Source organism: Podarcis liolepis, assembly GCF_965112155.1.
Source record: "Podarcis liolepis genome assembly, chromosome: 12".
Lineage (NCBI taxonomy): Eukaryota > Metazoa > Chordata > Lepidosauria > Squamata > Lacertidae > Podarcis > Podarcis liolepis.
In genome coordinates this window covers 2,667,045-2,691,709 of record NC_139563.1, presented here as the reverse complement: position 1 = coordinate 2,691,709, position 24,665 = coordinate 2,667,045, and the positions used below count along the sequence as shown (strand labels likewise).

At 45.6% G+C, this 24,665-nt stretch overlaps 2 protein-coding genes and 1 long non-coding RNA gene across 4 annotated transcripts in view; 1 reads left to right on the top strand and 2 right to left on the bottom strand.

The window, feature by feature from the left end:
* The window catches only part of LOC310689593, a 43,848-nt gene that overhangs the window by 2,865 nt on the left and 16,318 nt on the right, over positions 1 to 24,665 (bottom strand). The gene's annotated exons all lie outside the window — the stretch shown is intronic.
* On the top strand, positions 1,015 to 6,234 carry LOC310689465 (erythroblast NAD(P)(+)--arginine ADP-ribosyltransferase-like). 2 transcript variants are annotated; one of them, XR_014517441.1, is made up of 4 exons: positions 1,015 to 2,037; positions 2,311 to 3,070; positions 3,691 to 5,661; positions 5,769 to 6,234. XR_014517441.1 is itself a non-coding variant. In XM_083467229.1 (3 exons), the coding sequence occupies exons 1-3, from the start codon at positions 1,972 to 1,974 to the stop codon at positions 3,783 to 3,785; spliced, it is 921 nt and encodes a 306-aa protein (XP_083323355.1). In that variant the 5' UTR covers positions 1,700 to 1,971; the 3' UTR covers positions 3,786 to 6,234. The 2 variants fall into 2 exon arrangements, 1 of the variants encoding a protein (XP_083323355.1); XM_083467229.1 differs by having other exon boundaries at positions 1,700 to 2,037; positions 3,691 to 6,234.
* The window catches only part of LOC310689312 (verrucotoxin subunit beta-like), a 29,339-nt gene continuing 14,681 nt past the window's right edge, over positions 10,008 to 24,665 (bottom strand). Inside the window, exons 2-5 of the mRNA XM_083466870.1 lie at positions 22,285 to 22,411; positions 17,135 to 17,267; positions 13,284 to 15,350; positions 10,008 to 13,233 (exon numbers count right to left, since the gene is read on the bottom strand). Coding sequence (XP_083322996.1) covers positions 13,232 to 13,233; positions 13,284 to 15,350; positions 17,135 to 17,231 — 2,166 coding nt within the window. The 5' untranslated portion in view covers positions 17,232 to 17,267; positions 22,285 to 22,411 and the 3' untranslated portion in view covers positions 10,008 to 13,231. The remainder of the gene's footprint in view (positions 13,234 to 13,283; positions 15,351 to 17,134; positions 17,268 to 22,284; positions 22,412 to 24,665) is intronic.

Sequence of the window (24,665 nt, the reverse complement as noted above, 5' to 3'; positions counted from 1 at the left end):
CACATGAGAGGGCAAATAGTGCATATAAAAGTTTATACAGTGATAATTTGGTTCCCAAACGCCTTGGTTCCCAAACACCAAAACCCCGGAAGTGTTCCGGTTTTTGAACGTTTTTTGGAAGCCGAACGTCCGACGCAGCTGTTGATTTTGTTTCTGGGGCACCTGCACCAACCAGAAGCCACGTCTTGGTTTTTGAACATTTCAGAAGTCAAATGGACTTCCAGAACAGATAAAGTTCAAGAACCAAGGTACCACTGTATTTGGCATTTTTTGCTATTTATTTTGCGTTTTTGTTTTTGAGGCTTTTTCAGTTAGTTTTTGTGACTGTGTGGAACCCAGTTCAACTACTGATTGATTGATTCATTGTGTGACTGCGGAAATGGATAAAAGCCCCCCCATCCAATGACTATCATCAGTGCAGGTAAGAATTTTTAAAATTTTCTTTATTATCTACAATACTGTCTTATTCATTTTAATAGTACAATACATTGATTATTGATTTCATTTTATGGATCAGTGATCTCATTAGATAGTAAAATTCATGTTAAATTGCTGTTTTGGGGGTTGTTTTTAAAAGTCTGGAATGGATTAATCTTTTTGCATTACTTCCTATGGGAAAGCACATCTTGGTTTTGGAACGCTTTGGTTTTGGAACGGAATTCCAGAACGGATTAAGTTTGAGAACCAAGGTACCACTGTATTGTCAAAAATGGAATATAGAAATGCATTATTTGAGGAGAAATTGTTTTGGAAACTTGTGTATGGTAGACAAACTTTCATATAAATCTATGTATGTTAGGAGTAAATTGAACTAAGATGGGGTGAATTTTCAGCAGGACATGAAACAAATATATACTCACAAATTGATGTGGAAATGTGGAGGACTGGACTTAAGAATCGAAAAATGAGAAATGAAGATAAAATTTGCCCACCCCTAACCCCAACCTAAGCTATGGAGTGCAGTGGCGTGTCATGTATTTATTTATTCTTATTTAGCAAGATACGCACACACACCTATATAATTTAAAATACTGATGAAAACAGACTTTAAAAACATTAAACATATCTGAATTATCAAGATATATCTACAAACCAATAGCTTTTTAAAAGCAATGTACCCAATGAAATTCCATGTCTCTGTAGGCTTGCCTGTGGGAAGGAAGTTTAAGCAACGTTTAAAAGAAGCCTGCCCAATGAAGGAGGGAGATTATGTGGCCCTTGTGCAGGGCCGTCTTAAGCATATCCGGTGCCGTGGTGCAAAGATCCCTCCCCGCCCCTTCCCCAGAGTTGTCACCCCTTCCCAAGCCTCTGCAGGGATCGCTCTCCTCCCGAGGCGGCTTGGGAAGGAAGCTGCATATCCACCAGCCCTATGGTTGAGGGGGCACAGCTGGCGGGCGTGCAGGGAAAGGGGAGGCAAAGGCGCGCAGCTCCCCCACTCGCTGGGGCGCCCCTGAGAGGCCAGCGCCCTGGCGCAATGAGTCACTAAGACCAATGGGAAAGACGGCTCTGCACTTGTGAAAAGTCCCAGTTCCAGAGATGGGAGTCTGGCAGGCCAATCCATCAAGTAAACTGATCCCAAGCTATGGAGGGCTTTGTATACTAATAGTCGCCCCTCTAATGTGGCTGAGTAGCAAACCAGAAGTGCAGACTGAAATGCTCTTTGATAGTGTTGTGGGGAAGGATGTAGAGAAACAAGCCTCTCCCTCTTCCTGTTACTGGAGGAATCTCTGTGAAAACGAGACCTGTCATTGGGTATGTTTTGGCTAGAATGAACTTAGTTAAACATTGAGGAAAGAAGCTTCCCCCGCCTCCTCTCCGCCCATGAAACCTCAAATCCGCCTGTTTCCTGTTTCTGTGAGAAAAAACACATAAAGCTGCAAGTAAGTTTCAAATGGAAGCGAGCGTGCAGATAGAGATATCCGCTCTGCCTGCACCCAACTTGCTTCACCCCAAAAACGAACAGTGTGGACAATGAAGTCCCCTCTCCACAGAGTCCTGGTGTTGCATCTGATGGGAATCTTCACAGGAGACAATCAGGTATGAAAAGGCACCTTGGAGGGTGGAGGAGGGGGCAAAGGTGGGCTTCAGTCCAGAATTCAATCTTAACTGGAGTTTAAAACTTTCAAAAATAGAGTAGAAACAGATTAAAGGACACTCCTTTTTTGGAGGTTTTATAGCAGAGGGTGGATGGCCATCTGTCAGGCATGCTGCGTAACTTGACCTGTGATAGGAGCCTCCATCGCAAAGTCTCACCTTCCCAGCCTCTTCGTACGCTAAGCTACTTACCCATCTCGTTCTTTTCTGCTTGAGGTCTCCCCTAACTGCAGCCCAAGACAAGACCGTTTTTTAGGCAACGAGCTAAGACTTGACATGGCCCTGGATTCCTTCGATGACCAATACGTGCGCTGTGAGATGGAGAAGGAGATTGCACGGCTAAACCAAACCGAGTTCCTCAAAAATAAAATTTATGGCGAAGCCTGGGGAGAAGCAGTCAGCTTGATGTATTATAGTAACTGGCCCAGAAACCTCAAGCCAGAGTACGCTGCAGCAATCATGGCTTATACCCTTGAAGAACCCAAGTTGTATCCTGATTTCAACGCAGCTGTAAGAAAAGCTGGGAAATCCAAGGAATATTACCTGAATAATTTCAACTTCAAGACCTTCCACTTTCTCCTGACCAGAGCCCTTCAGGACCTGAGGACCCCCAACACCTCCTGCTACGAGGTGTTTCGAGGGGTCAGAAATATCCACTTCAGTGCTACTGTTGATGATACGGTCCGTTTCGGTCAATTCACGTCCTCATCACGGCAAGAATGGATTGCCCATGATTTCGCTGCAGATCCTAAATCGGGAGTTGGAAAGCCTGTGGCCAAAACCATCTTTGAGATTAACACTTGTCATGGGGTTCTCATCAGAGAATTTTCTTCCTGCCCCATTGAGGACGAGGTTCTGATCCCACCTTATGAGCAGTTCAGGGTTGTAAGTTCCAGAAAGGATGATTATGGTGCAACCCGCATACAGCTCTGCTCTGCTGGGAAATTCAGCAAATACAACTGTGCATATGCAAGTGGTAAGAACCCAAGCAATTACTCCTGGGATCAGAGAATAACCAAGTTTCTTTCTTTCTTTCTTTCTTTCTTTCTTTCTTTCTTTCTTTCTTTCTTTCTTTCTTTCCTTCCTTCCTTCCTTCCTTCCTTCCTTCCTTCCTTCCTTGAATGGAAGAGGGATAACTGTCATTAGTCATAGAGTAGACCTATTGATATCAGTAGATTTAAGTCAATTTATTTCATTGCTCCCACTCTGGATATGTCTAATGTTGGATGTCAACCCCTAATATAACGAAGGGGAAAGCAGCATCAAATAGCAGAGTTAAAATTATAGTTACAAAGCAGAGGCAAAGAAAGCAATAGAAAGCTAATGGTGCCCTATATCTGGGATGGGGACCCTCAGGCCCAGGAGCTGAAGGAAGATGCCTCAGGACTCTCCCTTGGCCACAGCCCTTTGCCTCCTGGGCTCCACTCCTCACTGGCTCAGCTCTGCAGCCTCCTCACATACTTTTCACGGTGTGGAATGTGCTCGTGGGGTGCAATAATGCCGAGAGAGAGACAGGGGGGTGGGGGGTGGATGACCCCTTTTGGAGCATGAAGGATAATAATACATGAATGACTAATGTTGTGGTTCTTGTTTCAGGTGGGAGCTATGAGAACAATGCTGTGTCACCAAACTTTTCTGTCCTTGTTTGGATGCTGATCTCCTGGGCATTTTCTGCAACATTCTGCATCTGAGGAAGAGGGAAAGAGTGGCTTCAGCATCACTTACATCCAGAACCACCTGAGCTTGATTACTTTATGAGAATATATGCTGCTGTGGGGGGAGGGGAGGAAATAAGAATTTGTCAATAGGTAGAATAGGCAAAAAAAATGTTTACCGGTAGTTCATTTTTTAAAAAAAGTTTACCCTTCTTACTGCCTTTCCCTCAAGGAGACAGAGGTGGCACACAAGGTTTTTCTCATTTTGATCAGCAAAGCAACTTTGCGCTCTAGGATTGAGAGGCAATGACCTCTGCAAATCAGCTGCGTTGAATGATTCCTGCCTAATCCTGAAGACATGCCTCTTTCCCTTTGCTTTGCTAATGCAAACAGTTTCCTATTGCTTCCATACAATGCTTCTAGTAGTTGTATTGCAAACATTTCCATACAAGGTATTGTTAGCACTGTGCTCCATACAAGGTATTGTTAGCACTGCATGAGCTTTGGCATGCTCTGCGAGATCTCACACAATTTTGGGCGAGATCTCTTTGCCAACGGGCAGAATGTTGTCTGAGATGGCGCTGCCCCTCTATTGGCACCACTTCTCCAGCGCAAAGGCGACAGGTAGGGCTGGGCGATAACTAGTTTTCAATATTGTGATATGAACATCGCGATATATTAATATATCGTGATATCTGAAAGATGGAACTATGCAGAGGTGAACAGGACAATTTCCTGGCAACTCCTACTATTTAAGAGTCTAAAACTGACAAATGATATTATCAGTTGTCTCATGGTCACTTTCTGCAGCAGGCGAGCCAAAATGCACCCAAATGAGACTTTGGGTTTGGGGTTTGGCAACCAAATGGTGGTAATCAGAACAATCCAGAGTACAGCAGGCCACTGCCATTACTGCCACCACTTCTCTTTTATGCAAATGCTTTAATTTACAGTATATTTTAATTCAGTTGTGCTATCTTTCTTCTTCTACAAGGGTGCCAACTTGAATAACATATTTGGGCATCCAGGTAACCCCCGCCCCACCTAATTGACCACACGACATTTGAATGGCAGTGCCCATAAACTTGCCCCCCTAAAATATTTTATTGGGGGGGGGCGAAGGGACCTCAGCCCCTAGGACTTGGCTCCTAGGTTCTTGCATGTTATTCAAGTGATTTATTTTATATATATATATAAAACTAGTCAATCAATAAATAAGAAATGCATGAAAAAAAGAAGACGTCCATCAGGATAGATTGGATTAAGGCACAGAGCACCATTCCGGCAATCAGCTGCCTAGCTAACACGCCAAAATCGCCCTCCCCACAACCTCCCCTCACTCCGATTTATTCACGTGAGAGTCGCGCTGCACTCTGGACCCCAAATATGGGAGCGGAGCAACCTCTAAGGGTTTCCTCGGGAGCAGCGTCCCCGGAATCTTACCCCCGAAGTTTTGGAGCCCAAAAAAGAAACGAAGGCGAAAGTGAGCGACACACAGGTCCTTTCGGGGCCGCGGGAGGCAGACGCAAACGCGGGGCGCAACAGCGAGGGTACTTTGGTTTCGTTTCCATCCCCCCGGGCGGAGCTTTTGCGCCCCAGCTGGGCGGACGGGGAGGGGCGCAGGGGGACTCGGCAGCGGCTCTACAGGCCCCACAATCCCCGCTTTGTGTCCCGGTCCTCGCGCATCACGCGAGGAGACTCGCGCAAGAGGACAGCGCAGGCTGGGCGTGAGGACTCCTGCTGCCCTGGGCAGGCTTCGTGCCAGGAGGAGGGACCTCGGACGATGGACTTGGCATCGCCCATGGGCCCCGATCCCCCTTCCCTCTTGCAAGCTGAATGGGGACAGCGCAAGGCGCTCCCCACGCCCGGTCTCCCCGGGTCTCGCCTCTGGCCAGGGAATCAGGAGGGAGATGCGCGCCACGGCAGCGCGCTCAGCTGAGCTTCCAGGAACCCGCCGCTCTCCCCGCCCTCCTGAAGGGCGTCTGGGAACAAAAGGAGGCGCGATCGTGGGATGCTGAGCTCCGCGTCCATCCACCTCCAAGGCTGAGCGATTCTGGCACAGGGCCGGATCGAGGTATAAGCTCAACAAGCCAAAGCTTGGGGGGGGGGGGAATTAAAGGAAAAAAAAAAACTGGATGTACATTTCCGAAATATAAGATAAAAAACAAATAAAATAAAACCTACATCCAGCAACAGCGTTTTGTGTTGTGCAGGCTCCTATATGTAAGTCATGGGCTCCGCCTGCTCGCCTGCCCCCTCAAATATCCCTGGTTTGCTCCTTTCTATATATAGGGTGCCTACATCCTGCTATTTATAATTATTAGTAGTTTGGATCATATATTTACACCTATTATTTCATGTTTTAGCAAGTTTCTGGAGACTAGATGATGAGTCTTTGTAAATGGTGTTTCTAAAGGAACTTTTGTTATTGCCAAATGCCAATGTGTTTGCATTATTTTGTTATGAATAAAAAATCATTTTAAGTTAGAGCTTAATAATTATTTCACTATTAATATACTACTTCTTTTTTAAAAAATATTTTTTATTCATTTTCCAATACAAAATTATACAATTAAAACATCTTTTCTTTTTATCACCAATTTCTCCTTTTTGACTTCCTTCAGCTTGTCTGATAGTCCCCCATTTTACTCACTTCTTTCACATTTCTTCCATTAATAATGCACAACAATATTATTTTGCTTTTACCTTCTTTTTAAACAATAGTTCTAATTAATATTATCACAAAACTTCCTTAAATCCTACAAACGTTATCTATTAATATACTTCTTAATTGTATTTCACTATTAATATATTTTTTAATTGTGTTGTTTAGTCCTTTAGTTGTGTCCGACTCTTCGTGACCCCCTGGACCAGAGCACGCCAGGCCCTCCTGTCTTCCACTGCCTCCCGCAGTTTGGTCAGACTCATGTTTGTAGCTTCGAGAACACTGTCCAACCATCTCGTCCTCTGTCGTCCCCTTCTCCTTGTTCCCTCCATCTTTCCCAACATCAAGGTCTTTTCCAGGGAGTCTTCTCTTCTCTTGAGGTGGCCAAAGTCTTGGAGCCTCAGCTTCACGATCTGTCCTTCCAGTGAGCACTCAGGGCTGATTTTCTTAAGGATGGATATGTTTGATCTTCTTGCAGTCCATGGAACTCTCAAGAGTCTCCTCCAGCACCAGAATTCAAAAGCGTCAATTCTTCGGCAATCAGCCTTCTTGATACTTCACTGTAAATATACTTCTTAATTGTATTTCAGTTCAACAATTAGTTTGAAAACCCCCCACGTATTTTGTTATGTGCAAATGGCTTTAGATACCTATGAGGTCCATCAATGACCATATAGCATATATTCAACACAAAAAACAGTGACCATTTGTTGTTTACAAAGGACAGCTGGACATAGAAAGGGTCCCATTACCTTCCGTAGCTGAGGGCCTCATCAAACCTAAACCCAGCCCTGTTCTGGCACATGCAAAATGCATTGTGGGTGGGCAGCTCGTGCCTGGAAAGGGGCCGTTTCCCCAGCCCCCCCCTCAAAGTGAGCCTGAAAGATCCGACTTCTGGAGGAGAAATGCCCCTGCGAGGTGTGGAGTATGGGCTTGTCTCTGACGCCCTGTTGTCACGCAACTCGCACTTTCCTGCAGGCAAGTCAGACCAAATGTGTTATGTACTGAAGTTCTCACTGGGCCAGCAGGGGGATACTGTAGATAGTTTTTATTCAGGTCCACGTATGCAAATAAGGGATTGAAAGTGACATTCAGTGATTGGATAGTTACAGAAAGTTGCTACAGTTGCGTTGTACTGGAGCTCTATATAAGCAGGCTGGCTGAACCCTTCAGTTCTGTTTTGGCCTGTGAATAAACAAGAACTGTTTGAAGAATCGCTGTGTCATCTGATATGTTCACCCACAACTTAACAGCAGCTTCTTCCTTTTTTGGCTTTGCTAATCTGCAGTCACTTTTGTTAAAATAGATATTGTTAAGTAAAATGATGTGCTGTTTCTGTGACTGACATGCATTAAAAGAATGGGCGCGTTCCTTTCTTGTACTGCAGGCCGATATGGGAACAGGATGTGCAATTTATGAAATTTATGACTTGCTTGCTTGGAAATCAGACCCTCCAAGTGTCCTTATTTTCCAGGGACATCCCTGATTTACAGAAGCCATTCCAGTTTCTGATTTTATCCAAGAATGTCTCACTTTTCCTTAGGACGTCCCTATTTTCATGGGAGAAATGTTGGAGGTTATGGGAAATGTCAGGAGAAACTCATTTGGTGTGTGCCTGTTACCTGCTGACTTTCAAAGGGAGAGCAGCTTGATCTCTTTTGCCCTGCCAACCATTCCCTTCTGCAGCTGGAGATTGTTCTGCCCCCAAAATGGACCAAGCTTCTGCAAAACACAGTCTCTGTTTCCATTTCACTAGAAGACTATTGCAAAGTTTGCCATGGATCCAGATTCAGTAACTGCAGTTCCTCTCGCCACTGCAGATGTCATTGCAGCACCGATCCTAGAGGGGATCAGCTGTCACCTTCTGCAAACTGGTTTTCATTTGAAAAGTCCCCCTTCCACTCTCCCAGATTGCCATTGGGGTCCTGTCCTGAACGGAGGGCCAGGATCACACACACACACACACACACACACACACACACACACACACACTCCCCCCTGCTGTGTGATGCTTGCCTTGTGAGGGGGAATACCAGAAGAGAGGCAATGTGTGGGGGGAAACACGCCAACAGCAAATTTCTTGCCTTCCATTTCAGGGCATGCATATAGACAATGGGGAGATTCCATTTTTGCAGGTGTGATTGCCAATGGAGATCCCGGGGTGTTAGCTAAATCTAGTCGATGAATCTGGAGTACGCTCACAGGAGACAGACTTGTTAATGACAGGGGGAAATCTCACATATTACCAATTCTAGTTTAGCAGGATATTAGAAAGCCCTGAAATGACTGCATTTATGAACCAGAATACATTTGCAATCGGATTTAGAATAATCTGAACAAATGGTTGAAACTGAGCCATTTGGCTAAGTCACGGCTGGGGAGCCCTTTCCCAACCATCCTAGTCCGTGTGGAGTAGTGGTTAGAGTGTTGGACTAGGACTTGAGAGACCTCTGCATGAGGCAGCCGTTGCCAGTCAGAATGCAGGGAAAGATGACCCCAAGGACTTCTCTGGAGTAAGGCAGGTTCATGGGCAGACTCTTCCACAGAAGCTTGCCTGGTGCTACCATCAGTTTGGCCACCTGACAGTTCTGGATCGCAGCGAGGGGCCCGACCTGATCTGGGGCTGTCTCAACCCAATTTGACCCAAGCCCAGATCCCTCTGAACTGGCTCAGGATTTGGGTTGATGGCTGGCTGTTGAAGGACCCTGTGTGAGAGGCTGGGAAGTAAGGATCTTCCAAGGTGGGAAGCTGGGAGAAGAAAGAGAAGCTCCCAGGTGAGAGTTGGGAGGCTCCACCTCCTTCTGTGTGGGATAAGAGTTAAGATCTACCTGTCAAAGAGGACTTTGCACCTTTCCTTCTCTTCTTCTTTAGATCAGTTTGCTTTTCAATGAAATGTAATATGAAAAGTCTGAATAAAACCTTAATTATAAATAACTGGGGAAAGGATTTGGGCTTCAACTGAATGTGGTGCCCAGCTCTGCTACCCAGCATGTCCTCCTGGCCCTACAAAATATCGTGCTGCCTCAGGTGTGGTGGAGACACTCTCTCAGCAGTCAGGCTGGGTTAAGGTCCAACTGCTGGTCCGACTTCTGTATGAGGAACGGATGCCATCTTGTAATTCGCCTCAGGTAGCAAAATGTCTTGCGCAGGCCCTGCTCAGGAGACACTGATGAGACCATTCTTAAAGAACAGAGTAGCTTTTACCGTATTTTTCGCTCTATAAGACGCACCAGATCACAAGACGCACCTAGTTTTTGGAGGAAGAAAACAAGAAAAAAAATATTCTGAATCTCAGAAGCCAGAACAGCAAGAGGGATCGCTGCACAGTGAAAGCAGCAATCCCTCTTGCTGTTCTGGCTTCTGGGATAGCTGCGCAGCTTGCATTCGCTCCATAAGACGCACACACATTTCCCCTTACTTTTTAGGAGGGAAAAAGTGAGTCTTATAGAGCAAAAAATACGGTATTTAGAGGCTGTTTCACGGCACAGCTGCAGGAAGCAGGCAAGGAGCAGTAAAACATGACTCCCCAAACATGGGAGAAATCAGTGGGCAGTTGTGGTTACAGCGTGCAGCGTTCAAAATGCAAAGTGCACAAGACATCTCCGGCAGTCAAGTTTCTCAGCAGTCTCCCAGTGCAGGGAAAGAGGCAGGATCTGGTCTGGCCTTGTTGTCAGCCAGCAGAGGTGATCTGGTCATGCCCTAGTCGCCTGCTGGTGAATATGGCTTCTAGGCATGGATCCTTCTGACTGGATTTCTGATTCAGCTCCAGGAATTCCTTGGTAGGGAGCCTCTTTGGCACTGCTGGTACAAAGAGCAATGGAATATGCTACCCCAAAATGCAGATATATCCAGGGTTAAATGTCTTCAAAAAGAAATTATATCCTACTGGATCTTCAAAAAGACATCTAGATGGCTAGCAATAAGAAAATGAAAGAAAAAATATTACAAGTAATCACACACAGAGAGATTCCAATCAGTCGCCAGTTGAAAATATACTCTGGAAACCAAGCCTTATGAGGAACGGTTGAGGGAGCTGGGTATGTTTAGCCTGGAGAAGAGGAGACTAAGAGGAGACAGGAGGAACATCTTCCTATCTGAAGGGCTCCAGAGGGTAGGAACCAGACCCATGGATTCAAGTTACCAGAAAGGAGCTCTGACTAAATATTAGGAAGAACCTTCCGATGGTAAGAGTAGTTTGACTGTGGAAGAGACTGCCTCTGAAGATTGTGGACTCTCCTTTATTGAAGGTTTTAAAGCAGAGGTTGGGTGGCCATCTGTCATGGATGCTTTAGTTGAGTTCCTGCATTGCAGGCATTGGACTAGATGACCCTCAGGGTCTCTTCCAACTCTACAATTCTAAGATTCTATGGATAAGGAACAATACAGAATAAGCAATGCCTCAGAATGGGAGAGAGATCAATCAGGCAGGTCAAATGCTTGCTAGAACAGAGGGGCCATAAGCAGCTCCTGTCAATCCTGCAACACCCCAAGTTTTCAATCACGTTCCAAAGACTGCTAGGGCAGGGAGATTTATGGGCACATTCTTATGCTGGGGTGGTTAGAAGCAGGCCCCATTCACTTTCATCATCATCATCATCATCATCATTATTATTATTATTATTATTGGCAGTCATTGGAGATAATACAAATCCCTGGAGAGAACAGCATTTCACCCAACACCAATTAGACAATAAGGTGGTAGGAACAATGACTGGGAAGCATTTTGTCTGCAGCAACAAAGGGCTCGTTCACACTTCTGTCTGTTCTGTGCCTGGGAAGCATGGTTCCAAGCAGTTTTCCTCTCGTCTCACACTTTCCAGGCACAGCTCCAAGCAATTTTGCCTTTGCCCCACTGCTTTCCCCCAGCCTGCTCTTTAGCGCTAAATCACAACAAATGGCATTCCATGGAAAACCTGATTGCTGTTAGTTCTGATTCAGCACTAAAGATCAGGTTTCCCCGAGCAAAAGTGGTCGGGCAAATGAAGATGTGGATAAGCTCACCTCACAACAGCTGCAAATGTTTTCACAGCCACCTTCACCCAAATACGCACAGAGAGCAAGAGACTCTGGTCTGAATTACACTCACAGAACCTGAGCTCTCTGCTGATAGCCAAAAGCAAACAAAGCGTGCCTGAAAAGCTATATATCCCCTTGTTTAAACCAGTTTGGAACAACTTCCCCCCAGTTCCTAAGTTTGCCTCCTCGAGAGGCCTTTTTTACTTCAATTTGATCATACAGCTTCTGCTCTCCAGGCAGCAGAGGCTCCTTGTTGGCAATTTTCTGTATTAACTCAGCTTCTTTCCTCACTTCCTTCAGGGACCAGATTCGCTGCTGATATCCAGGCTTCAGCTCCTGTTCTTCGGACATGATGAGCAGATCAATGTACTCTGGGGTAGAGAGTGGGTTGGGCTTCAGTGCAATCGCCTGAAGGCGCTGGAGGCTTTGAGATGATTTCTTGATGAGCTCTTCTAAGATGTCTTTCACTTCTTCATAGTCCTCATTAAGCTTTTCAAGCAATTTCTCTGTGGTCATCAGCTCACCAGAGGCACGTTCATACTTTTGCTTCAGTTCTTCATAGGTCCTTCTCTCTCTTTTTGTGGTATATTCAAATCTGTATTTCTGATTGAAGTGCACATTCCACACACACTGGCACGGACAGACGCTGCATCTTCCTGTCCTCTTATTGATAGCTGCACAACCATGCTTATCTTCATCTCTAGGAATTCTACAAGGATAGTGACAGGTGAAATGACAATTCATGCAATTAGTTGCGTATTCTCCCGTGCTAGATATATCCTTCTTCACTGGTACAGTTACCTCTACCTCATATGTAAAGTTTCTGTTTGCCGCCATGTCAACCTTGTGCTTGTCCAGGGCTTCCTGCATCTTCCTCATTTCTTCCAGCTTGGCCAGTCCAGCTTTGATTTGGGGCTGCAACCCTTCAATAGCAGCTTCAAGCTCTTTTCGCTCCCTGAGCACTTCCTTTGTCAATGTTAAGCTCTTCGCTTCTAGTGTGTGGGATGAATCAAAGAAGGTCTTCATGCTCATGGTGCCCATTTTCCAAAACATTTCATCAAAACTGAAGTTGCGTCCAGGCTCCACAAGATTGTTGGCAAACAGTGCTGAATTGTTGAATTTGAAGTGGACAGGGGTGCCCTTGGCATCCTTAGCACATGGTACATTGGCTTCCTTAATGGCCTCGAGAACAGGAGGGGTCTGTCCATCTGCAAATGTGATCAGGACTTGGATGTTGTCCTTTATATCTTTGCCAAAGATGGAGAGCACAGAGTCAAAGACGTATTTCTGTGCATGAGTTAAACGAGCAGAAGAGGCCTGGACGACAATACAGATGGTGTCTATATGATCAGTGCCCCCTGGGGAGGAAAAAAACTCCCGGATCTGATTTATTATCAACTTGTCATGCTCTATTCCTCTTGTGTCTCCAAATCCTGGAGTGTCAATAATGGTGAGGGAATAGGGGACTTGGAAACCCTTGCAGTAGTGGACAACGTAGGCAGTCACTTCTGATGTTTGGCTTTGAGCTTGGCTTCTGTTGGTATTTTCATGAATAAGTTTGAATTGGAATTTATCTCCCCATTGCACGCCCAGGACATAATTGATCATTGCATTGATGAGAGTGGTTTTCCCTGACCCTATTGCCCCCATCACCATAATCACTTTGTTGGGGGCCTGAATGTTCTCTTTCCCTAGCTGGTATGTTAGACAGGATCCAGAGGCATCCTGTACGGGCTCCAGGGGCAGAGCATACACTGCTGGTGGTCCATCCTCCACCAGGATGCTGTCTTGGAGGTATTTACTCTTCTCGTCTCCTTCCAATGATGTGAAAGCCTCAATCTCTCTTCTACTACAAGAAACTACTTTCTTCTCGTCTCCTTTCAATGATGTGGAAACCTCAATCTCTTTGCTGGGCTCACTCTCAGCCCCACCGGCACACATGGCTGAGACTCTGAATCTGTAGGGTGTCTGGGGCTTCAGACCATCAATCTCACAGAACTCTGTTTTCTTCCCTGTTCTTTTTTCAGCCCATTCATCTTTGTCCTTGCTTTTTGCCTCTCCAGCCTCTTCACGGTAGTCCACTTTGTATTCCTTTATAACAGCTCCCTGGCCAATGATCTTTGGGCTCTCCCAGGCTATACTGATTTTCGAAGACTCTGCGATTATCCCTCTCAGTTTCCCAGGAGGGCTGGTAGGAAGTGTCTGTACAGGTTTACTCACGTTGCTGGTCTCACTAAGTCCTGGTTTGCTCCTAGCGCTGTATCGAAACTGGTATTCTGTGTTTGCACTCAACCCTCTCACTTGGAATGTCTCCTGACTGTCGTCAGTATTCACAATCTTCCAATTTTCTTCTCCTGCAATCTTGTACTCTACTTGATAGCTGGAGATTGCAGCCCTCCCATACTCAGCTGGTTGAAATGTCAGCTGCACGCTCTCATGTCCAATTCGGCCAACCATGGGAGGGAGAGGTTTTGAGGGCAGCTCAAAGTTGCTGTTGACCATCTCCCCATCTTCATAGAGGTAAATGGAAGCACCTGGCTTGTTTTGATCTGGGACGGAAGCCACAAGGAACCGGGTATTCTCATTTGATTTATTGACCTGGGCAAAATGTGTAATGGATTTGGCAGCTTTACGAGCATTCTGATTTCTCTCTTGGTGCTCAAACCAGGCTTGACTGTTCTTGGGTGTTGACTGGCCACTGGTGGAATTTGCTGTTTCCTGAAAAAAATCTTTCTGAAGCCAGTCTTGTAAGGTAGCTAAAAATGGTTCCTCATCATGTAAAGAAGTGAAGGTAAATGAGACAACAAACTCATTCACAGGGTTTAGCACGATTTCTTCCAGTTTGTTCTGGGAAGAGATTACTTCCATTCCACTTAGGATTCTAAGGTAAGAATTCACCAAATTAATCTCTCGTTCCTTGGCATCCAAAAACTCACTGAGTCTTTGGCTGTTGAAGGGAGACTGGTTAATGGACATTAAAATGTCCACCAGAACACTTTCCTCTTTCCCCCCTCCCCGGATCAAAGGCAGGATTCCTGCCAGGTGTTTCTGGAAAGTCTGCCTGTGCTGCTTGCAGAGATTCTTGAATCTATTGATTTTCTTCTTTAATTCTGGGAAGTTTTCAGCAACAGGATTCATAGTCAGATCATTGCATCGCATGTTGATCTCATTCAGATTCTCCAAGACAGTTTGAGCATCAAAGATCAGTGCTAAGCTGATCTCACGCACCATCTTAGCTGCTCTGGAATCTAGCTTGGTCAATGGGTACAGCCAAACTCTGACAGGCACAGCCTTCTCTCCACGCTCCCCGAGCTTTTGGGGCAGATCGCTGTAGACTTTCATGGCATCTTGAAAAGTCACCGGATTACTTTCCAAAGAAAAATCCCCATAGAACTTGCAGCTGAAATTCTCTGTTTGGGCTTTCTCCTTCTCCTCTATCTCGACATATGCTTCCCCTTTGATAGACACTACAATAGTGTTGATCACAGCATGGAGGCTTCCTTGTATATCTTGCACAGACTCAGAAGAGGAGACATTTCGGTCAAACACAAAGAAAGCCTGGGCTCCATACAAGATGGCAGTGACAACATGGGTGGCTGTGCCATGCTCAAAAACAGCTGGATAAGTGACATTTTGGATTCCCAAATGGCTCATGGTCAGCTGTGAATACTTGGTGGTAGCTTTGTACTGCAGAGTGACTCTGGCCTGTTTTGTGGACTTCTTGGTGTCTTGAAGGAATTTGCCTGATCCACCCACTTCAACCAATCCCCCCAAAAAACTGGCCTTGAGTGATGCTGAGACATTGAGGGCAGAGGCCTTATCATCGATGGAGTCAGATGAAATGATTTCATATTCAGCCTTGGGTTGCGGTTTGATACACAAGTCCTTCTGAAGCAATTTGTGGTCCCAAAGGGTGATTCCTGGGATAAAGCAGAGAAATATGCAAGACTTGAGTATGCTCATACAAATGTAGAACACAATTAGCCTAATGCCTAAGGGTGTACAGAGAAACAAGGAGTTAAAATAGAGCTATCACTGTCCACAATGTCTGCACTCATGAATTTTGTTCCACTGTCATCCACAAAGAAAGAGGTTTGTGCAGTTTTGTAAAACTTTGCAAAAGGCAGGGAAAATATTTGACCAGATATGATAGTGGAACAAGTGTGAACATTTCATGAGCTTCTGTTGTACAGGCCTCAGAAAGGGGGTGGGCACTGGCTCAGCAGCAGGGATAAGATTCCGTCACCACCATTTAGGGCTGTGAACATCTCCTGCTTGAGGCCCTAGAGAGCTGGTGCTAGTTGTTGACTGGCATTGAAAAAGTGGGTATACATAAGGAGAATTCCCTGGGGGCCAAGATCCAAGTTGGGACAAAACACTTTGGTGAGAGAACCCCAGCAGATTTAAAATCACAAAATATGCAGCAAAGCAATGTGTGGAAATTTAGGCTGTTAGACCTTTAAAACATGTGCTTTTGAGTTCCTTCCAAAACAGTCCCCCCCAACCCCAGCATTGAAAAAGACCACGTTTGGTAAGTTCATAATGGTTTACTTAAAAACTCTCCAAGGGTCATATTTATGTCCTTTTCCATACAGCAGTCAGAAAACACAGTTAGTAAAACTTGGCTTAGTTACAGTGGTGAAAGTTGTAAAATTATTGGTACAGGAACACCACAATGGATTACAGTCCCTCCAGGTGTCCCTATTTTCCAGGGACAGTCTCAGATTTACAGAAGCCATCCCGGTTTCTGATTTGATCCCTGAATGTTCCGCTTTCCCCTAGGCTTAGGACACCCCTATTTTCATCAGAGAAATGTTGGAGGGTGTGGAGTTATGTGACCCCCTGAGCCAAAGAGAAAAGTACGGTAACTAGACAACCTATAGAAGACATCTGAATGCAGCCCTGTATAGGGATTTTTTTTTATGTTTAATGTGGTATTTTTCAAGAAAAAAAGATGCCAGAGCTCTCCATGAATGCTTCCCTTGTTCTCTTATAATGCAATGGTGCCCACCTGAGAGGTGCCAGAACTGAGTTCTGGCAGGTTCTGGCTGAATAAAAGTCCTGTTTTTTTACCTACAGTAATCATTGTGGAAAGATGTATTCTTAATGGTCTGCACAGGCCTGGTGGACTACAAAGGTTTTCAGCAAGCTTTAAAAAATTGAAACAGAACACACCTGCTGAATCTTTATTGGCAGATGATGATTTGGGCCAAGACGATGCCAGCAAGGTTAAGGAGCAAAGACGCTATCAGGGGCAAGAAGACTTCTTTTTAATAAGTGGAAGTCTTGTCCAAATGAAGAGAACATAAAGGAACACAAACGTTGGCAAAAGATGTGGAAGCAGACAGGAAGAGATGTTGAAAATGAATTTGAGGAGCACATTTAGCACTGAAACTGCAATGTTTGGGCTGACTGCTAATCCTGATATGAGTACTTTTTGCTTTTCAGTACAGTGGTACCTCAGGTTACAGATGCTTCATGTTACAGACTCCGTTAAACCAGAAAAAGTACCCCGGGTTAAGAACTTTGCTTCAGGATGAGAACAGAAATCGTGCAGCTGTGGTGCGGTGGCAGCAGGAGGCCCCATTAGCTAAAGTGGTGCTTCAGGTTAAGAATAATTTCAGGTTAAGAATGGACCTCCAGAACGAATTAAGTTCTTAACCCGAGGTACCACTGTATAAGCTCTTCCTTGCACCAGCTCTACCTGGGATGAGGGCATCTTCACGACAGTCGTACAGCATCCCCAGCTGGAATGGGCGGCCCAGGGCTGGTATTTCAACTGGTTTGTCTGATCTGTCCATGGCTCAGGTCCAAGTTGCTCTCCTGCCTTCACCTTCCTGCAAGAAACAAGAGGTGAAGGACTCCAGAAAGATTATTTGGCATGCAAAGCGTGTGGGGAAAAGAGGAAGGCCAAAAAAAAGGGGGGGGGGAGGTAATGTCTCATCAGGGGTGGGGGAGATTAGAGGTTTGGTATTTCAACTGGTTTGTCTGATCTGTCCATGGCTCAGGTCCAGGTTGCTCTCCTGCCTTCACCTCCCTGCAAGAAACAAGAGGTATGAAGGACTCCGGAAAGATTATTCGGCATTCAAAGCGTGTGGGCAAAACAGGAAGATTAGCATTACCATCCAAAGACTGATGCCAACATGCCGTCAAGGCCAAAAAAAGGGAGGGGGGAATGATTAGACGTTTGTATGCAGTAGTTGCACATGTAGAAGGTAGCTTGTGCAACTGATCATTTTCTTGCTTCCCTCCCATCCACAGCCCCCTGTAGCAGCTGAAAACTCTATCCTGTGATCCCTGAACAAAGGGGACTGTGTCACACAGAACTGCAGAGGGAGGGGAAATCACCCTGAAACTGGGAAAGGGATCATGTGCCAATGGGGGCTCTGCTTGGACAGGATTCCCAGGCCCAAAGTCAGGAGAATCCCACTGCAGCCCTGTATGGCAGACACTACACTATCCAGGCCCTCTGGAAAGGGTTTGGGTGGGCACAAGGGATCACAGGAGCTGGAAGGGAAGATCAATATTTTCCAGGAACAACCACTGGGTGCTTCCTACACTGAATTTCTGTTTGGCTGAGAATTGTGCCTGCTGAGAACATTTCGGATGGTAGAGAAATATTCTACCACCACCAGTTTTATATCCCAGCTATCTAGCACAGTATTCAAGGAGGCTATCAAAGTGGGGAACTCATACATGCAGCCAGCCAAATCACACAACAACAACAATAATTATGGCAGAAATCATGAATGATGCTGCCATAGCTAACAGCGAGATACACAAAGTAGTATTTGGCAGAAACAAACTGCAGTGGAAGCAGCGCTGATCGTGATGAATACAAGCTGAAATGGAAGTTGCTGCTCTCTTATATTACTACTTGTGCTGCACCAAGAAGTTTATGGCACAATGGGAGTCAAATAACTTGTAGAAAATCTTTTGTAGAGGAACACAGAATTGTAGAGTTGGAAGGCACACCCAAAGGTCATCTAGTCCAACCCCCTGCAACACACAGCTGAAGAATCCCTGGTGGCCATCCAACCTCTGCTTGAAAACCTCCAAGGAAGGAGAGACCACCACCCAACAACAAGGGAGTGTGTCCCACAGTCGAACAGCTCCTTCCGTCAGCAGGTTCTTCCTAATGCTCAGCTGGAAAGTCATTTCTTGACATTTGAATCCACTGGTTCAGGTCCTGCCCCCTGGACCAGCAGCAAAGAGCCTGTTCCATCTTCCCTGTGTCAGCCCCTCAGGTATTTCAAGATGGCGCTCATATCATGTCTCAATCTTCTCTTCTCCAGGCTAACCATACCCAACTCCCTCAACCACTTCCCCCAAAAGCTTGGTTTCCTGTCTCTTCATCATCTTGGTCTCCTGCCCCAGCACACGTTCCAGCTTGTCAGTATCTTTCTTAAACTGTGGCGCCCTGAACCTTACAAAGTACTCCAGGTGTGTTGGAAGGGACCCCCTAGAGTAATCTAGTCCAACCCCCTGCAGTGCAGGAATCTCAGCTAAAGCATCCGTTTACATTTAACCACTTCCAGTGCCTTTATTAAGGCTTTGACTATGTTTCCTGTTCATTAAATGTCTCCCAATACCCTTTCCCATCTGTCTGCAAAACAATTCAAGATTAATCGCAATTGCCCTGTCTAGCTGATTCTCTTTTCAGGCACACGGTGACCACCATAGAGCCCATAACAATTTATTCTTTTCCGTGTTCTGGAACGGACGTTCACTACATGCAGTCCCTAAAAGCAGCTAGTTCTGTACTGTAAAAGGCAGGAGACCTTTTCAGTTTAACTAGGCCATAAACCAAGAAGTAAATGGAATAATCAAAATGATAGTTTTATGAAATTATTGTTTTCTCCAACACACACACACACACACACACACACACACACACCTGACCAAAAAACCCAAACCAGTTGTAGTGTGGGATGTATTTACACTGGTGAAAGGAAATCTCTCCCTTTCTGGGAAAGGCTCTGGCTGGGGAGAAACCTTCCTTATAACTGGCCTTGACCGGCTGTGAACTTGAGTTCCCTGTGCCTTCGCCTCTTTTGCTTTCACTTTACTTGGCAGAGCCCAGTCTGAACTCCCTGCACTCTGCACACCAGATCCAGCCCCACTTGGAAAAATCAACCAGTCCAGAATGCAGCAGCCAGATTACTGGCCAGGCTATTAATGGGTTGGCAGAAACAGTTGCAGATTTGGCAGGAGAGTGTGGCTGGAATAATCTTGAAGCTGCCAAAAGGGAGAAGAGCAGGGCCAAGCTTACAAGACAAGGCTGCTCATGTTTGCTCCTATTTCTTTCCCTTTTTGTAGAAATTTAGATATCCAAGGAGGGCTTCCTTCAGAGTAGTATCCTTACCCCCACATCCAAGAGAGCCAGTGTGGTATAGTGGTTAAGAGTGGTAGACTTGTAATCTGGGGAACTGGGTTCGCGTCTCCGCTCCTCCACATGCAGCTGCTGGGTGACCTTGGGCCAGTCACACTTCTTTGAAGTCTCTCAGCCCCACTCACCTCACAGAGTGTTTGTTGTGGGGGAGGGGGAGGGGAAAGAGAATGTTAGCTGCTTTGAGACTCCTTAAAGGGAGTGAAAGGCGGGATATCAAATCCAAACTCTTCTTCTTCTCTTCTTCAAGGAGACCAGGACCACACCTGATGGGGCATTAGGTGCCTCCAGCACCCAGCTCTTCATCCCACCACATTCCCTAGTGTGATATTCTACTAGGGAAGGTCATCCTAACCACCTTGCAACTTGTCAACCTCCTTCTTAAATTGTGGTGCCCAGAACTGGACACAGTATTCCAGGTGAGGTCTTACCAAGGCAGGAGAGAGTGGGACTATTACTTTCCTTCATCTGGACGCTAGACTTCTGTTGATGCAGCCTAGGATTGCATTAGGGTGTGTGTTTTTTTAACTGCTGCATCTCACTGTTGACTCATTTTAAGCTTGTGGTGTAGTAAGACCCCTGGATCCTTTCTACATATACTGCCAGCAAGCCAGGTGTCCCCATCTTATATTTGTGCACCTGTTTATTACTTCTAAGTGCAGAAACTGACATTTTATCCCCATTGAAATCAGTGTTGTTAGTATTGCCCCAGTTCTTTAGTCTGTTACAGTCATATTGAATATTGATTCTCTCTTCTTCAGTATTAACTACCTGTCAGGGAACTGACATCGGAGCTAGAGGCGGAGGGAAGGCTCTCAAATGATGCTGGAGAAGGGCCCAGCAGGGAGAGAGGCAGCTCAGCAGATGGGGAAGCAAATCAGCGCAACACCAGGGATAAAGGGGGGCAGATGGGGGAATCGGCGAGAGGGCTCCAGGACTCTTCACCGGACACCAGCGGGGAGAGAACGGGTCCTCCGCTACCCACGCCCTCCATGCGCAGAAGACTTCCCTGCGCAGAAGACTTCCGCACAGGGAGAGTAGGAGGAGACTTGGCGTCAAACAACTTTTATGTTGGAAAAGGTTTAAGAAATGCCCACTGACGGATTCTGCTAGCAACAGAGGCAGCCACGAAGTGAAGGGCTGTCCAGACAGAAAGGTTTAACCAGGCAACATAGCCAGGAGAGGCGGCAACTTACACACGAGCAACCCATACTCATTACACTACCCTTCCCAGTTCAGTGTCATCTGCAAATTGGATGAGCATCTCTTTCTGCCCAAGTCAACAAACACAAACCCTGGTTAAGTGTCAAGACTTTGCCTGTGCTCACAAAATCTGCTAAGGAGATTTCAAGCTTGCTGCCTTTAGCTGCAATCACTATAAACCTTGTCTACATGTTCAATGTATGCCCTGCTGCCTTGTATGTATTCTATATTCATTATGTTTTTTTAATGTATTCTATATTAACCTTGTTTATGATTGACATTTTTGTATTCACTCTTAGGAAGTTTGATTCTTGCTAGATTAGAAAAATAAACATTAATGCCTACTCTCGTCACCTCAATTAAACAGAGTTCAAGGCAGTACACATTTCAGCAGCACAACAGATCTGACAAGGAAATGGGTTCTGCAATTTGCCACCTGCTCTCAGCCTCTCTTCCTGGGCAGCAGACCTTTCATTCCATCACTTTGCAAGGAGGGAAGATTCCTCCTATAAGAGTAGGGAAAGCCAAAGGTGTGAGATAGCAGAACTGGAGCTGGAGCTGAGTTCCACCTACGCTCTGATTGTGCTTGCAGAAAGTGGGCAGGGTGCTAACCCTTTGAAGATCCCTCAGTTTCTCTTGACACCCCCAGCTTTCCCCCAAGATGAGGCCAAAGGAAAGGTAGGGCAGAGAGGGAGAGAAAGAGATCTGATGCAGGTCTCCCCCAAATTGCGAGGATTAAGAGCAATCTCACACATGCGGCAGTCTTAAAATAGGAGAAAGGGGCAGAGAGCAGAGGAGAATAAACAATGGGGGATGCCATCAATGACTGAAATACTTTCTCATTAATTGATGGAGACTGGTAAAACAAACCAAGGGAACACACAGAAATGTCCAGGATGCAGTTGCCCAGATGGTCCACAGCCGCCTGCCCCATCCCTCCTGCAAGGAAGCAACTGGCAGCAGCAGAGGTGCTCAGCATCTTAGGAGTCAGGCCAGGGGTCCCCCTAGTCCCACCCCAAAGCCCAGGAGAGCCTTTCGCTGTAGCCTTCACTCATTTGCTCCAAGTCTGGGCCAAATCAGGATGGATTCGTGGCCTTTCCAAAGAGCCAGAGAGCAGGAGGTGAGGGCATCATCAGCGCAAGATCCCGTCACCAAGTCCCCTCTGCAATATGCCAGCTGGAACGGTTTGCAGCAGCCGTGCAAAAGAAGCCTTTGACAACAAAAGAAGCCGTGACCACTTCTAATGTGCAAACGCGTCTTACCAGAAACGTGGAAAACGGATGAATCTTGCCTCCAAGTGGCTCTCTTGCTTGAGTTTGTCTCGACTTGCATTGGTCCCCTCTTAAAGCACAAGTCTGCTTCAGGCACAGAGGCCACTTCTCCTCTTATCTATGGTATTTGGGAGTGACAAAGTGCAAGGGGACAAGGGTCACTTTCAGGGGGATAACAAAGTTGCGAGATAGTGGGAACCCATTTCCACTCGTCAGCAATTCACTCCAAAAAGGCTCTTAAGCAGAGGATCGCAGAGTTGGAAGGGACCCCAAGGGCCATCTAGTCCAACCCATCCTGCGGCCTCCCCACAAGTCGGATCCATGCGGAATCAAGGTCCTTAGTTGCACAACCCTCCCTTTCCTAGTATCTGGACCCAAAATGGATCCATGGAAGCCGACTGGCTTCATACAGCAGGGATTGGCATCACGGGGGATCTGTTCTCCCCCCTGGGCTTTTGGGAAAGAGGTTGTCAGCAGGGCCTCCATCTTGGCCTCAGATATGGGGGCTCTTGGCAGTAGAGGAAGGTTTCCCTCGACACTGAGCCACAATCAGCCTCAATTTATATGAGATTAGGAGAGATGAAGCCTTCTGGAGCAAAAGCAGTTGAGGGCCCTGAGAAGTTTGGGTGAACGGCGCTATACAAACAATAACAATAATAAATATTATCTTTCATTTTTATGCACTGTGGCAGCAGCAGGGCCATGCTCTGGGGAAACCCGCCAAACCCCTCACAGATGAAGGAGGAAATTCTGTGTATTCAGAGGGTGGAAGAACTGACAAGAGTTTTCCCTTGGAAATGCCTCCCGATATAAATGTGATGGGGCCGTCCCTTCAGGCAGGCGTGGGGAACCCTTGCCCCTCCTGAGGCTGCTGAACTACAACTCCCAGCACCAGGCCCTTTGTCCAGGCTAGCTGGGGCTGGTGGGAGTTGTAGTTTGGCAACCAGCAGCTATTATGTTGGTAGACGCTGAAAAAGCTTTTGATAACGTGTCCTGGAAGTTTATGAAAAAATTAATGGAAGAAATCGGACTGGGAGAAAATATTTGTAAAGGAATAAATGCCATCTAATCAGAACAATATGCAAAATTGATCATCAACGGAAGAATTACTGAGGAGTGCAAAATAAACAAGGGAACCAGACAGGGCTGCCCACTATCTCCACTGATATTTATCTTGGTGATGGAAGCCTTGAACAATCAGATAAGAAGGGATCAGCTTGTTAAAGGCATCACTCTGGGAAACAAAACATATAAAATTAAAGCTTTGGCGGACGATCTACTTGTTATGACTGAAAACCCTAAAGAAAATCTGAAAAGAGTGCTGGAATTGATTAAACAATTTGGAGAAGTGACAGGCTTTAAGCTGAATATAACAAAAACAAAAATGCTTGTTAAAAATGTAACCACAGAAGAAAAGGATGACTTAGAAAAAATATTGGGCCTGAAAATCTCCTCAAAAGCGAAATACTTGGGTATTTGGATCACCCCCAAGAACATAAACTTATTTCAGGATAATTACACCAAAACGTGGCTAGAGATTTGAAAAAACTTGGTAACCTGGAGTAAACTAAAATTAACATTTCTGGGTAGGATTTCCATTATAAAGATGAATGTGCTTCCAAAATTAATCTTTTTATTTCAAATGATTCCGATACTGGGTGAAGCAGGTTGTCTCAAGATAGGGCAAAGAGAAATTTCCAAATTTCTGTGGGAAGGGAAGAAACCTAGGATTAAACACCTGATCTTAATAGACATAAAAGAGAGAGGAGGCTTTTCCCTACCCGACCTAAAACTTTACTATGAGGCAGCCTGTTTCACCTGGCTAAAAGATTGGTGCACGTTGCAGGATCCGGACCTCCTGGACCTGGAAGGTTTTGACAACCGCTGGGGATAGCACGCCTACCTAATATATGGAAAAGCGAAAATTCATAAAAATTTTACCAACCATATAATAAGAAGGTCACTCTTTGCTGTATGGGAAAAATATAAAGACCTGATGGAACCTAAAGTCCCGGTTTGGACTTCTCCAATAGAAGCCGTAGCAGTAAAACGGAAAAATACTCAGGAAAGCTGGCCAACATATAAAATACTTCTAAAAAATGAAGATAACCAAATAAAATTTAAAAAATTTGAGGAAATAAGAGAACACATTTCAGACTGGTTCCAATACCATCAGTTATTTGAAAAATTTAAATCTGACAAACAAAAGGGGTTCTCAGTAGAAATTTCCCGATTCGAATCTGATCTTGTAAATTCTAAAAGAAAAACTCTTTCCAAAACTTACCGACTCCTCCTTGACTGGACAGTGGCAATGGTGAGGTGGTCCCAGGATTTTGGCCATTCAATAACCATGGCCCAATGGGAAAATTTAT

Coding starts and splice junctions, on each gene's coding strand:
- LOC310689465 (XM_083467229.1), top strand. CDS start 1,972: ATGAAGTCCCCTCTCCACAGAGTCCTGGTGTTGCATCTGATGGGAATC. Junction 2,038..2,310: donor TCTTCACAGGAGACAATCAG/GTATGAAAAGGC, acceptor TTTCTGCTTGAG/GTCTCCCCTAACTGCAGCCC. Junction 3,071..3,690: donor CAACTGTGCATATGCAAGTG/GTAAGAACCCAA, acceptor TTCTTGTTTCAG/GTGGGAGCTATGAGAACAAT.